This window comes from Acipenser ruthenus, chromosome 10 (assembly GCF_902713425.1).
Source record: "Acipenser ruthenus chromosome 10, fAciRut3.2 maternal haplotype, whole genome shotgun sequence".
Lineage (NCBI taxonomy): Eukaryota > Metazoa > Chordata > Actinopteri > Acipenseriformes > Acipenseridae > Acipenser > Acipenser ruthenus.
This window is the reverse complement of record NC_081198.1, coordinates 11,684,232-11,697,645: the sequence shown is the minus strand read 5'-3', so window position 1 is coordinate 11,697,645 and position 13,414 is coordinate 11,684,232. Positions and strand designations below refer to the sequence as shown.

Below are 13,414 nucleotides of genomic sequence, written 5' to 3'. Positions count from 1 at the left end.
GCAAAGTCACTGCCCTTAACTGTGGGGTTCAGCAATGACGCCTCATGTGAAAGGGGTGCAAAAACTGCTTCAGAACTGAGGACCTCATAGTAAACAAGTAAGCACTGAGGATGGTCTTGCATTGACTGACTCATTTGCACTTTTTCACTCCTGCACTGTTTGTCTAGCACTTTTGGCCTGTACTTCGATATATGAACTATTGGTGATCTGTGCTCCTGCACTAAACTACTTGTTGGATGCAGTAAATTGCTACTTGAGATTTTATGTAGCCACATAAAATAATGTCTAAATAAATCAACATTAAAATATACAGCAAATATAGTTAGCTATTGTTTCTATGCCAATGCTACATTTTTACTTCCATTGATGGCTTTTTTTTGTAATAGCGTTTAATATGAAAACAAAAAAACAAAAAAAAAGAGCAGATGTTCAAACCAGAACTGCCTCAAACTTGTTTTATATTAACATCTGTCACAATCAGGTTAATGGAAATAGGCATTTCTGTAGTGGAATTTTACACTGACCTTCATACGTGTCCTGAATACTACTTTTTATAATACCACTGTTTCTGTCTACATGCTTAAAAAGTACTGGCTGTTACAGAGTCTGAGAGAAACAGAACAGTTTATTTAAAAACTGCAGTATCAAACATATTGCAACTTGCCATATCAAACAGTAACAAGTCCTGTAAGTTAAACAGAGAACCCTATTGCTGTGCATGACACTGTTAGCACTATAATACCATACACTGCATTTCCACCTGTTGTAATATACCTACCCCGGCCAGGTGGCAGACTTGACATCGCCAGCCGCTGCCTTGCCCTCGAGCCTGGAGCTCTTGAGCCGAGTCTCCAGGGAGGCCACGCGAGACACTAGCTCCTGGAGCTCCTTGTTGGGCTGAGCAGCTGGGATGGCCACCTCGTCAGACTGCCAGCCCTCGTCGTCCTCCACACAGCTGTGAGCAGGCGAGGCCTCGAAGCTCCAGGCTACCTTGTGGGGTCGCTCCAGACTGGAGGCGTAGTCACTGGTGGTGGAGAGTGAGCAGACGCGGGTCTGGAGGTTGCGGATCACCTTCTCGGATCGGCGCAGCTGGGCTCGCAGGTCCTGAATGTGCTGCTGCAGAGCCGGCACATCCTCACACTTCACTGGCTCCTCCTCCGGCCACAGCCTCACCTTCAGACTGGACTTGAGAGGGAGTGGGGGGGCGCGGGCCTCTTCCATAAGGCTGGCATCACTGTACAGGTCTCCCTGCACATCCAGCTCGTCATATTCTGGAAACAAGTACCGTACAAAAATATACAGGTTATCAAAACTACTTTTACATTTCACCCAAACAAATATACAAACAAATTCAGCACCCATAAGTGCAAAATAAACTTTTCTTTATCTGTTAATTAACACAAAACAAAAAAAGGCATAAAGGTTATGTATTGTCTTCACGACAGGTCCACAAATGCAAGGCATGCATTTAAAACTGAAACAGATAAGTGTTTCAGGGCTCAAAATATACTAAAGAGTACATAATGTTTTCAAGAGGATCCTTGTACAAATGTTGGGTTTTTCCATTAGTGCTCAATTACCTTTTTAAAAATGAAATACAAGCTCTGCAATGGTCTCAGCAATTCTAGTTCGAGAAATACAGCAACAGTTCCCTCATGTGGTTATAAAGATGTAGTGCCTTATAAAGACTTTTTTGAATGGCTGCAGCCAAGCATTGCAGGTAAAACTTTTATTTCCAAATACACACCAATCTTTTAGAAAATGAAATTGTTTTTTTTTTTCTTTTTTTTTATAGTTGAGAACTTCTCAGTCACATTCCTCAAGCACATGTTCTATTGCATACCTGGAAAGCTTCACAATAAATAACCTAAAATGTTACTGTCCCTCCAGAATGATTTCATTGGAGAGCACTGCACTTGTCCTCACCTGGGCTGCTCGCCTCCTCTCTGTCAGCCTCGGTCTCACTCCTGCCACACGTCTCGTAGCCCAGGTCCTGCAGGTCCACCTGCACCTGCTTATTCTCCTGTTCCACCGACACCTCAGCTGTGGGGTTCAAACAAACCAAGACATGGAGCACAGCCACGTGGAAAACTACAACATGAGATCCAGGTTTTAAAACTGGCATTTGTTTGAAGTAATCCAATTAACCCTTTCATGCAGGAAATATTGAAAATAACTGATAAGGGCTCCCGAGTGGCGCATCCAGTAAAGGCGCTCCTCGCAGGATGTGCCCTATAGCCTGGAGATCGCAGGTTCGAATCCAGGCTATGTCACAGCTGACCGTGACCGAGAGTTCCTAGGGGGCGGCGCACAATTGGATGAGCGCTGCCCGGGTAGGGAGGGCTTAGGTCGGCAGGGGAATCCACGGCTCACCGCGCATCAGCGACCCCTGTGGCCGATAGGGCGCCTGTGGCTGTGCAGCGGAGCCACCAGATCTGTGTTGTCCTCCGGCACTATAGGTCTGGTGGCATTGCTGTGCATCTGCAGTGCGAAAAATGACGGCTTGGAAGGAGCACGTTTCGGAGGACGCGTGTTCCAGCCTCCGTTTCCCGAGTCGGCGGGGGGGTTGCGAGCGGTGAGCCGGGGATACAGATAATAATTGGGCATGCTAAATTGGGGTGAAAACCGGGGTAAAAATAATTGGCGACGACTAAATTTATAAAAAAAAAAAAAAAAAAAAAAAAAGAAAAGAACTGATAAAAAAAGTAGTTTTGGACACAAGCATATTTTTCACTGACATTTTTTTCATTGCTTTATATGGGGAAAAAATGGCATCCTCATATGTGGTTATCATGCATTTGTGTATTACATATATTCCCATATAAAGACTAGAAGAGGGTTTTGTTTTTATCCTTCGCCATATGAGGTTGCCAGGCACGAAAGAGTTCAGTTAAACGCCTTGATTGTATCAGATATTTTTTCTTTAAGCCTGTGCTTATGTGACAGTAACACATTGCTATACAAACAGTGAAAGGGTATCAGTATTTGTAGTCAGAGGAGTGCTTACTGAGCAGGACGTGGTAATGCTTGAGCTGGTCGGACTGGGCCTGCAGCGTGGCCTCAGACACCTTGAGCCTCTCCTGCAGCTCGTGGCTCTCCTGGCGACTCAAGGCCAGCGCAGAGCGAAGCTGCTGGGACTGCTCACGAACACTTGCCTCCACGTGCTCCCAGAACCGTCCTGAATCCATCTGCAACCCCGCCTGCAGGGGGGGGTGGGGGGTGGGAGAGAGAAGGAGCGGGGGTTGAAAGTAAAGCCCTCCCTGTAATGGCTGAGAATTAGAATACAATTTCCATGGCTGGCTTCTTGACAGTTACCTACACTGTTGGTGAAAACAACAACACCTTAATCAATTTAGTTCTGCATTTAATTCATTCAACAGTTAAACCTGCGTAAACATCTCTAAAAATCAACTACTGTAAACTCAGATACTCATTTTGGATTCCTTAAATCAGAAACTATAACACTAATGCACCAGTAATAAACATCAATACCAATAAAAGATACATAAAAACAAACCTATTTTGCTATAAAGACCTCTTTGCTCTGACAGTGATATGATGAAGTTAAGCATGAACAGAGCCCCCTGATTAACAGACATAGTCCTTCTTGTCCCTTATGAGCTTCTTTAAGATGCACTGTCAGTAGTTCTTCAATCAATAACAGGAAGCCTTCTCTAAAGCATGACTGCAGTACTGTGGTTTAAAGAGCTACTCCACAAGCACAAGAGATCAGTCTGACAAAAGGCTCTCTGTCTCCCACTCACCCGTGTCTATGCTGCTTCAAGAAAAGCCCTTTTATCTCCACCCTTTGGCCCTGAACTCTCTTCCAGCCTCCAGTCTTATGTAACTGTTTATGTAAGCCGGCCACTGAAAACAAAATCCCAATTCATCACCCTAGGCCAAGGTCAAAGACTATCCTTACAGTGGGTGGTGACCAACAAGCAACATGTTTGTGTTAGGAGGAGATGTCTGGCTCACACTCATCATTTTCCTGTGTCTCCAATGACTACCACTTCCTGAATTGCTTTCCTGAGTCCAATTGAATGTCAAATCTTTACCAGGCATTATTAAGAGCAGCTTCAGCTTCAGTGACTGGATGTCTTGGTTAGTGACAGGCTGTAGGAAAAGACTAAAAAGCCAGTCACTCACATGGCTCCAAAAATATTTTGGCAGAGATTTTGCAAGATAAATATATGCATTTTTAAAAGGCAATAAATAAGCAGCACTGTTCACCTGTAGAGAGGACTCATTGGTGGACTGGGACAGCAGAGCCCCCAGGTCCAGGGAGTGAGGCCTGGTACTGCGCTTTCTCTTCCCACTTCCCTCTCTGAGCTGCACTTCCGGAGCTAGGCGCGTCCCCTGCGCCGGGCCCAGCTCTTCCCGCAGCCGTTCTCCGATCTCGTGGGCCATGTTCACTATCAGCTCTGGGTTGAAGACCCCTTCCTCCCCACAGGTCTGGCAGTTCAGCTGCAGCTGCTCCTTCAGAAGTTCCACAATGGTCTCTGTGCTCCCCAGCCTGCCCTTCAGTCTCCCCACTTCCTGCCTCAGACCCTCCTCGCTCAGCCTCCCGGCCTCGCCATTCTGCCAACATCCTGACTTCACGTGTCCCGCCAGACTCTTCAGCTCATCGTTCTCCAGCCGCAGACTCTGCAGCGCGTTCCTGAGCACAACAGAGAAACACAATGCTTTTTCCAATTTAAAATGTCATGCTATTCTATGCTATCCTTTATATTTGAAATTTAAAACAACCACATAACCAGTGCAGCTCGTTTGAAAAGCAACTTTCGGTAGCCTAGTTAGTACATACTGTAGTATGAGCCATCAGACCAGCAGCACAGTATTTGAGAAGTCTATATGTAAAGCTGTACCTCATCTGAGAGAGGGAGGCATAGCCGGTATTCTCCAGCTGTGTCTTCAGTTCTCTTAGTTCACCCTCGGCTGCCTTCTTTTGCTCCATCAGCTTCTGAATCTCAGACCTCATCTCCAGCAGACCCTCCTTGTCTACCTGTGATACCCCACTACTCGAACCTGAACCTCCTGCCAGCTCTGTCTCCTCACAGGTTGCCACATTCTGGAGAGACAGAAAGAAACAATTCTGTGGTTACTTTCAATGACAAGTCAGGTTTTTGTTTGCAGAACCTCCCATTCATCTGGCTTTACAATACTTTTTTTGGAGTATATTGTATTTGAATTAAAACTGGTTTCCTTCTCTACCTGGCTGGTGGACAGGGACAGGGCTGTCAGTTTTGAGTTCTCCTTCTCTTCAATGCTGTCTGTGTAGTCAGTACTGCCATCATCATCATCATCCTCATCCTCCTCCACCTCTTCCGCTGAGCTGAGATCTGAAGGGAAACAACAGCAACTTGAGAAGAGATCCAAACTTCATTCAGTCTTAGTCATTTTTTTCTAGTGTTTTTCAGGGACAGAGAAACACACTGGCATCACTCCGAAATTCAAAGAAGAAAAACACGTCACCCCTTGAAAAACAAACACCACAGCAAGTAATTTGACTGCACTGTAACACCGTAATAGCAATTTAATTCTGCAGTAATTTGCAAGCCTAATGGTGAAATGGAACAGCAATCACAGCTTTAGATATGCAGTCAACACTATCAGGTAAGCTAAAACAATTCACATACAAAAGCACCTCAGATAACTGGACACTCCTCTACACTTATGAATCAGAATTTACAGGCACTATCAGGATCACTGTTTCCCAGCCTCAGGTAAAGGCTCGCAAATATTATCTATACAGACATGTAGTGATAGTTCCTCACAACCAAATTCAGCTTGAATACTCCAGTGGCTAACAAAAGACTGCGTCTGGTTCTAATTAGTAAAGCTGCTTGTTATAACAAGAGGTCATTTATTGTCAGAAACAGGGATTAAGCATGAAGAGTAAAACTGAAAGCTTTTAACAAATAATTAGCATTACAAGAGACACTGTGATTTTGACCTTTTGTGTCTCAAGTTTTTGTTTTGTTTTGGTAGTTGCCAAGGTTACATTGTGTACAATTGCAATACCATTGATCCCAGGTCTCGACAGAGGAAGTTCATGATAAGATGTATTCGTTTAATTCTTCTTTCCTCAAAACAGCTAAGCAGTACACGTATCTGTACGGTCAGATTCTTGTCATTTTGATTAAATTGAAAGTTTTCTTTCCCCAGCTTACGGTTGCTCCCCCCTCTGGGCACACATATTACAGTGAGGATGATTAGAGTAAATAGAACAGAACCGGGACTCTTTTTTCAATTTCTATAGGGCAGGGATAATGTAACATTACAAGAGAGATAACGTGGGGTCAATTAAAAGAGCTTAGCTTTCTCTAGTTAAAGTATCAATAGGGTTTCTGTTGCTGGTAAAATATATTTGTTTTTTTACAGCTGTTTCACAATTCCACAGCCACTGACTGTATACTCTGTAGAAGCATATTTGTGTTCTTTTTAAAGTGGACTCAAGCAAACATTTTGTGAATGTAGCTCAGTGTCTATTTTGAAAATAAGATGCAAATCTCAAGGATACTTCCTGAAGTATTTCCCCCAAAAAACAAGATAATGCAAATTTATTTAAGTGCTGGAAACAAGCCAATGTGTGTTCCAATTCTTATCTGTTCCTTCTGAAAGCTCCTGCAGGGTAGTAACTGAGACCCTGACTCAATAAACAAACAGCTGCTTTAATGTAACATCAGCAAGCACAGCAAACCCTGCCTGCGCATTGCCAGCTTTCAAAATTGGTGCTTCCTACGCAGTGGTATCAACAGTGTTTTTTTTTTTTGTTGTTGCCTAACAACACTTTGCACTATGGGCTGCTCGCCTGAGGGACTATTAAATGTTGTCTTCAATACAAACACAGTAATCTGTCCAGTCGGGATCATAATCATGAAAACCCATGACAACTGGTTGCACCCTTCCCAGATTACTATTTTACCACTTATACTAAAACCAGACATTTTAGTACACTCAGAAGAATCCTACATTATTTAAATGCTGCTACTGTAGATACCACAACTTATAATGCAGCTTTCTTATTCTACTTCACTTTCAAAGGGAACAGAGCAGCAAGAAGCTCGGGTTTGGATTAAGGCGTTTGCACTTTGATCAAGCTCTCTTTAAAGCTTTATCATCATAGTGATGGCGGAACTGTAATCTAACTTGGTTTCATAATAAGATCCAGTCACATGGGATGGAAACAGGACCATTGCTTTTGTCTTTCATTTTGTATCGATCTGTTTTCAAATGGTTTATAATCAAATATGTATGTAAAACATTGGGGTGTAACTTATTTAAAAAAAATATTTGGCGGATTTGGACAAGTTACTAGATGCAAAATAATGAAGCATTTAGTGTTACGTGTCACTTAGACACACATTCCAAGGGGTCTGTTGTTTAAATATACTGCCCTAATGTGAGTACCGTACCTTTTACTGCAGTGAGCACAAATGTGACCATATGCAATTACCATGCAGTAACCCAAAGCAAATGTTACTCAGATTAACACTACTAAATGAATCTTATTTGTTGATAACAACTGGTTTTACAGTTTCACTAAGACAGCACTGTAGTGCATAACCATGGTGCAGTGTGCATGAACTTGAAAGACATTCCAGAGAACCGCTTTACATAGCGGAGTCCTTTGATGCATGTTACTGTATTGAGATTACCTGATGTTACTTTCGTAATTCATCACATATCAGTACAAAATAATATCCACACATAAAAGAGAACAGCATCAAACCCACTGTGTTCACTATATCCTGGTTTAATGTAAAGAAGTCTATTGCACAAAAAGGACTTAACTAAAAGGTATAGAAATAAAATATGTTTTACTATTAAAGCTCAGTATTAATGTACTCCTAGGAAGTACTCAATCAAATAAATGCCTGTATATCTATATATAGGAAATGTCCTGATATGTGGTACAAATGTTTAGACCATGTTTGTCTTAAATGTCTATAGGGTATTTACTTACCTTTCCGTTATAAGTCCTTCTGTTGAAATCAGTCGGTAATGAGAATAATCCTGAGTTTTTTTAACCGCTGATCCTATTTCATACTTAGCCAGTAGTAATGCCCTGGTTTAATACCCTTCCACCACTTTGTAACAACTGCTATAGCCATTTAAAAGTTGCTGAAAGAAACGTTTTGTACAATCCAAACAAAAAAAAAAACCCACTCAGGAAATGAGCCATGCAAAAACTGAAATTCATGCAGTCTGAAAGCTGCAACAATGCTCCCAAAGCACAAATGGGTGAATATGTTGCCATTAATGTTTTCATGCTAATAAAGAGAACGTGTCAGAATGGTATGTGATGCTAGTTAGACCCTCTCTCTTGTAAGAACTTCTTATCAGAAAGTTTTAGCCAACATCCTCAAAAAAAAAAAAACGAAACAAGAATATTTAATTTAAAAACGTATTGATTGATCAAGGATATTTAGCCAGTGGAAAAAAAAAAAAAAGTTTGATCTGAGCTTTTCATAAAGTCAAGACAGACAGAGAAATCTACATTTGAAAACCTTGGTTCTGATCATTGTGACAATGATACTTCTTTCTGAGTGTATAAAATACCAATTGGTAAATACAGTACATCCCCCTTTTTTCTGCATCAAGCTCACTAGATCTGAGGACTGCCTCTATAGCTAGCACGTGTGACACGAGGATGACATGAAGGTGAAAAAAACAACTGAAGAGGTTGGGAGCCGACTGCAATGGGGATGGAGGAATAGCTACTACAAGCTGATAGCAGGGAAGGTATTGGGCCAGGAGTAAAATAAGATTATACAAACTGGGTAGATGATAGATGCTTATGGTTCTGTAGTAGCATCATGCATACAACATGCACCCCATATATCTGCAAACAATAAGCAATAAGTAGGGTTTCCAATGAACCTGTGGCATTTTCTATTCAATTCAATTCACATGTGACATCAATATTGGGAAAACACAGCTGCAGTCAGTATTGGTAGCAATTTATTTGTTGCAATTTCTCACATAAAAGTTTGAACTCAAACCCATATTTTACAAAATAAATAGTGTGGAATCAGAAATGTCTCTTGATTCGGTTATAAACAAAGGGCCTAATTTTCCAGAGTGGGAAAAATGCTCATGTAGTACATTTACTGTGGAGCTGGCAATAAACTAGTAGCTTCCCCACACTGGAAAATAAAGGCTGTCAATTCAATGAAATTCTTGTTGTTTTGCAGATTATTCATCCCCACAAACTATTTTGGTCCATGTAATGAAGGTAGAGAATTCCATGATATATATATATATATATATATATATATATATATATATATATATATATATATATATATTTAAATATAAATCAGACATCTACTCAAACAAATGGTGCAGCACAGACGAAAATAAGCTGTCAATGAGCTCTGGGTTCCAAATCAGTTTTGGTTTATGAATACAGGTGTAATGAACAGCCTAAGAGGGATCTACAAACAGAAGGAAGCCTGGCAAAAAATGCTCTGATAAGGCAAGGGATTAAAAATATCTAGAAATGTTAAGTTTACTGCAAGACAACATACAGTGGTGCTCTACATGATATTCATTTATATTTGTACAACAATATTCTAAAGCATCACAAAGTAAATCCTCAGCCCTCTTGCAAACTACTATGAGAGAACTCAATAAACTGCTTACACTTTTTCATGCACATGCTATCATGATGTACCTATTTGCCAGACAGTGAATAATAGGGTGTCTTTATCAGACATCTAGCTTTAAATTCTATGCTAATTACGGTTATTGTGAGAAAACATTTCTAAGCATTTAGGAGTCTGAAGTGTTTCTGTGGATTTCTGGTGACTAGAAGGTGAACATGAGGTGAAGAAAATATGGAACTGTATGGGGAAGTATTGCTCATAGATTCACAGAAATAAACCTGATATGCAGTATGTGAAGTAAAATGAAATATGGAAGAAATAATTTTTATTTGGCCTGAGAGTGGATGGATGGATGGGAATAACTCAAAAGTGAATAGTTTTGTTCTGGTGTAAATACATGCAATACCTTCTGACACCTTTTGGAAAACAAGGCCAAAACATAAATACATGACACAAAAACAAACAAATGATACATATTAATTGCACTGAATTTCTTTTGCAGAAAAAATAGGAAGAGAGAAAAAAAACGAGAGATTGCACATGTCGTCACTTCGGTTAGTAAAATCACCAAACAAACCCACAGGTCATAGCAGGCACTTCCTGTTAGTAAAGATGATTTCTGTGTAAAAAAAAGTCGCATCCCACACTCTGCCACAGCGGCCCACTAGGCAGTTTTCCCACCTGACCCCTCTGCAGCCCAGGAGGCACGCTTGTGCGGTAGGCTTAAATTCTGTTGTTCCCCACCTCCAAAATCAGACTGCATCCGGGCAGCCCTCTCCAGACGCTGAGCGCCATCTCGGGTCCTCGCCAGAGCTTCTTCCAGTTGTCCTCGGAGTACCTGAACCACATCCAGCTCCATCTGCAGAGCTTGGACGTTCTCAGAGCTGAGAGGGAAACGGCAGGCAAAAATGTACATAAGAATAAATGATCATCCAGACTTGCATTTGTAAAAATCCAGTTGCCTGGAGACCCCCCAGTCACAGGCTCTGGATGCACTGCCCTCACCTGTCTGTGTTGGTGTGGAGTTGTACCAGGCTGTTGTAGAGTTGTCTCTCTGCCTTCAGAGCTTCATTGAGTCTGCTGTGTTCTGAGAGTAGATCCTCCAGCACACTCTGCAGAGACACACAGCAGTGTTACACACAGTCAGACTCACTTGCTGCCAACACCAGCTGCTGGGACTGTGAAGGCATCAACATCGCTGTATAAGAATGATTATTTAGCAAGTCCCACAGCTAGTCTAATTACCAGGCTTGGCTGACCTTCTAGCAACAATTCTACAATTTCTAAGCACGCAGGTAGATTATATATATATATATACGCAGAGCCAGGTTTATATATTTAAAGGGAGAAACTGAAAAGCTGTCCCCCTCCCAACACCTCTGAGCCAGGCCCAGTACCTGGTGGTCTGGGGTCTCAATGTCCTGCTGTGCCGGGTTCTCCAGGAGTACGATGGTTTCTCTTAGCTCCTGAAGCTCTTGGGTCAGTCGCTCGACCACTGGCAGCCCAGTGGGCTCCACCAGCTGTCTCTGCAGATCCTGTTTATAAAAAAAGAAAAAATAGAGGTAAAATTCAGACAAAATGGGCACTAGCGCTAGTAAACCTGAAAAGCATGTTTAACCATTTAAAAATCCTTAATGCACAGGCATTGCACTGCAGTGGTTCAGAGGATTCAGTAAATCAAATAACATGTAAACCTCCTCTATGACAACAGACACCAGTTAGCAGTCAAACCTTTATGAGCTCTTCCTTGATCTGCACATTTCTGGTAAGGGACTCGATATCTGCAGCTTGGATCTGCATCTCCTCCTTCTGTTTGGCCAGGGCTGACTGCAGAGCAGAGAGGTCCATCTGGAATCAAAGCAAGATATGCAGCTTACACAAATAAGCCTTCTCCCAAGTTACTTCTATACTATATGTGGCTGAATTACAGTTAAATGTCTTGATAGCCCACTTCTCACACACAAAGCATCTTATTGAATTTGTACATTAGCATAATAAATTCAAATCCTTTTGCTTTAATAAAAACGTCTGACAATTGTGAACCACTACAAATTGCAGTACAAAAATGCAATTTCCCCTACAAGTTTCATTATGAAAGGATCCTTGTGTTTTGGTAAGCACCCAAGTTTAAAATGAAATGCTACTAATAGAACACCCACAACAGCCACTTGATCTTACCCGGGACTCCTGTTCTTTCCTCATGACCAGTTTCAGCTCCTCTTTCACCGCCACTACTTCCTGGTCCTCTCCTGTGAAGAGCAGGCAAAGTGGAGACATTTTACATTTGAAAAACGCTTTCTTGTAGGCATAAGACAAAACCGCAGCCTCCAGGAAGCTGCTGAATAAAAGCAGAGAAACAAGCCAGATATTCAGTCGTGACCTACCCTCCTCTCCTCTACTGGCTGTCCCTGTCTCGCTGGGTTTGGAAGTGATCATGGGCTCCTCTTGGCTGTGTGGGCTACTTTGCATCAGCTCCTATACAAAACAGTGTAAGAGAAGAGGCTGTAGCAAAGGGAAGGGAGCTGTTTCTAGGGTGTTATGATTTGTATCCAGCATCAGCTTTTTTTTTGTATCTCGGTCATTTATACCAGACACCGTTCATAGTTTTCTATTAATGTAATACAATGATACAGCTTCGTTATAGGAGTCAGGCTGATTAGAGTTCATACACAGACTGCCAGTCTTTTTCCAGCATGTTACTGCCATATTAAATGTATGTGAAGTCACGGTCTCTCAAGAAATGATGATCTGACAGGCTAGGAATCCTGGCCTTGACAGCTTTGGCATGACACACTCTTGTTAAGAATCCCCAGCCAGCTTAAAATTGGAAGAAAATAATGACAGAAACCATTTTTGGCAGTAAATGTACACTCTTTCATAATAACACGTTAGGTCTTTAATTATTTTAATTATAATTATTTGATTATAATGAACAGGAATCTCAGAACAAAGCTTGTCTTGGGTGCTGAGCAGGTGTCAACTTCTCTACTAAATACATTTAATCCATCAAAACGTTCAGTCACCATAGGGCAGGGCCAGTTGCAACATGTTGTTTGTAGAAAATGCCAATTAACCGGTTTCATTTGACTACATTTTGGTTACCACCAATAGCCGCTTGTATCTCCAGATAAAGCTCTTGGGAGTATAGGGAACCCTCACCTTGATGAAAGCTTCCTTTTCCTGCAGCAGGCGTTTGAGGCGGCTGATCTCGTTGAGGGGACCCCAGGCAGGCTGCTCTCTCTGCCTGGAGAGCTCACACACTTCACGCTCCCTCTCAGACAGCTGTTTCCTCAGCTCCTGCAGCTCTCCAGCCCGCTCCCCAATCACCTGGCTCCGCCTCTGCGCTGTCTCCTGGACAGAGAAAAGCAAACTCTTTAGGGGATGCGCTACCACAAGATATGCACTCTAAACTGTACGCACAATTCTCTCCAATCTCTTTCATTATTATTATATATTCCAAAGTGATACGATGGCGTACTGTGATCTGCTGCTCTCTGGCGCCGATGGTCTGCAGTAGCCTCTCAATATCTCGCTCATGCTCAGTGGCTTGACAGTTCCGGTCAGCCAGCACCTCCTGTAACATCCGCTCTTTCAGTTGGAGGCGAAGCTTGAGCTCCTCTGTCATCTCATTGGCTCCCACAGTCATCTTGTTTAGCAACACTGCGGTTAACTCCTGTAATAAAAAATAAAGGGAAATTGAAATGTCTGAAGAATTTGGGAGCAATTAACTTTTCTGCCTACAACAAGTGGCCTACATGTGGTCCCTGCTGAAGGAAAGAGAATGCCATATTGTGCCCAGT

The 13,414-nt window shown here is 42.1% G+C and overlaps 1 protein-coding gene across 9 annotated transcripts in view; it reads right to left on the bottom strand.

The window, feature by feature from the left end:
* The window catches only part of LOC117407902 (myomegalin), a 76,486-nt gene that overhangs the window by 16,444 nt on the left and 46,628 nt on the right, over positions 1–13,414 (bottom strand). For all 9 annotated transcript variants that reach the window (XM_059031746.1, XM_059031744.1, XM_059031747.1 and 6 more), the window contains 14 exons: positions 13,093–13,287; positions 12,774–12,965; positions 11,999–12,089; positions 11,793–11,863; positions 11,346–11,462; positions 11,012–11,149; positions 10,620–10,726; positions 10,359–10,498; positions 5,215–5,342; positions 4,869–5,071; positions 4,234–4,660; positions 3,008–3,200; positions 1,927–2,043; positions 779–1,271 (listed from right to left, as the gene is read on the bottom strand). In XM_059031746.1, the coding sequence (XP_058887729.1) occupies positions 779–1,271; positions 1,927–2,043; positions 3,008–3,200; positions 4,234–4,660; positions 4,869–5,071; positions 5,215–5,342; positions 10,359–10,498; positions 10,620–10,726; positions 11,012–11,149; positions 11,346–11,462; positions 11,793–11,863; positions 11,999–12,089; positions 12,774–12,965; positions 13,093–13,287 (2,612 nt within the window). The remainder of the gene's footprint in view (positions 1–778; positions 1,272–1,926; positions 2,044–3,007; positions 3,201–4,233; positions 4,661–4,868; positions 5,072–5,214; positions 5,343–10,358; positions 10,499–10,619; positions 10,727–11,011; positions 11,150–11,345; positions 11,463–11,792; positions 11,864–11,998; positions 12,090–12,773; positions 12,966–13,092; positions 13,288–13,414) is intronic.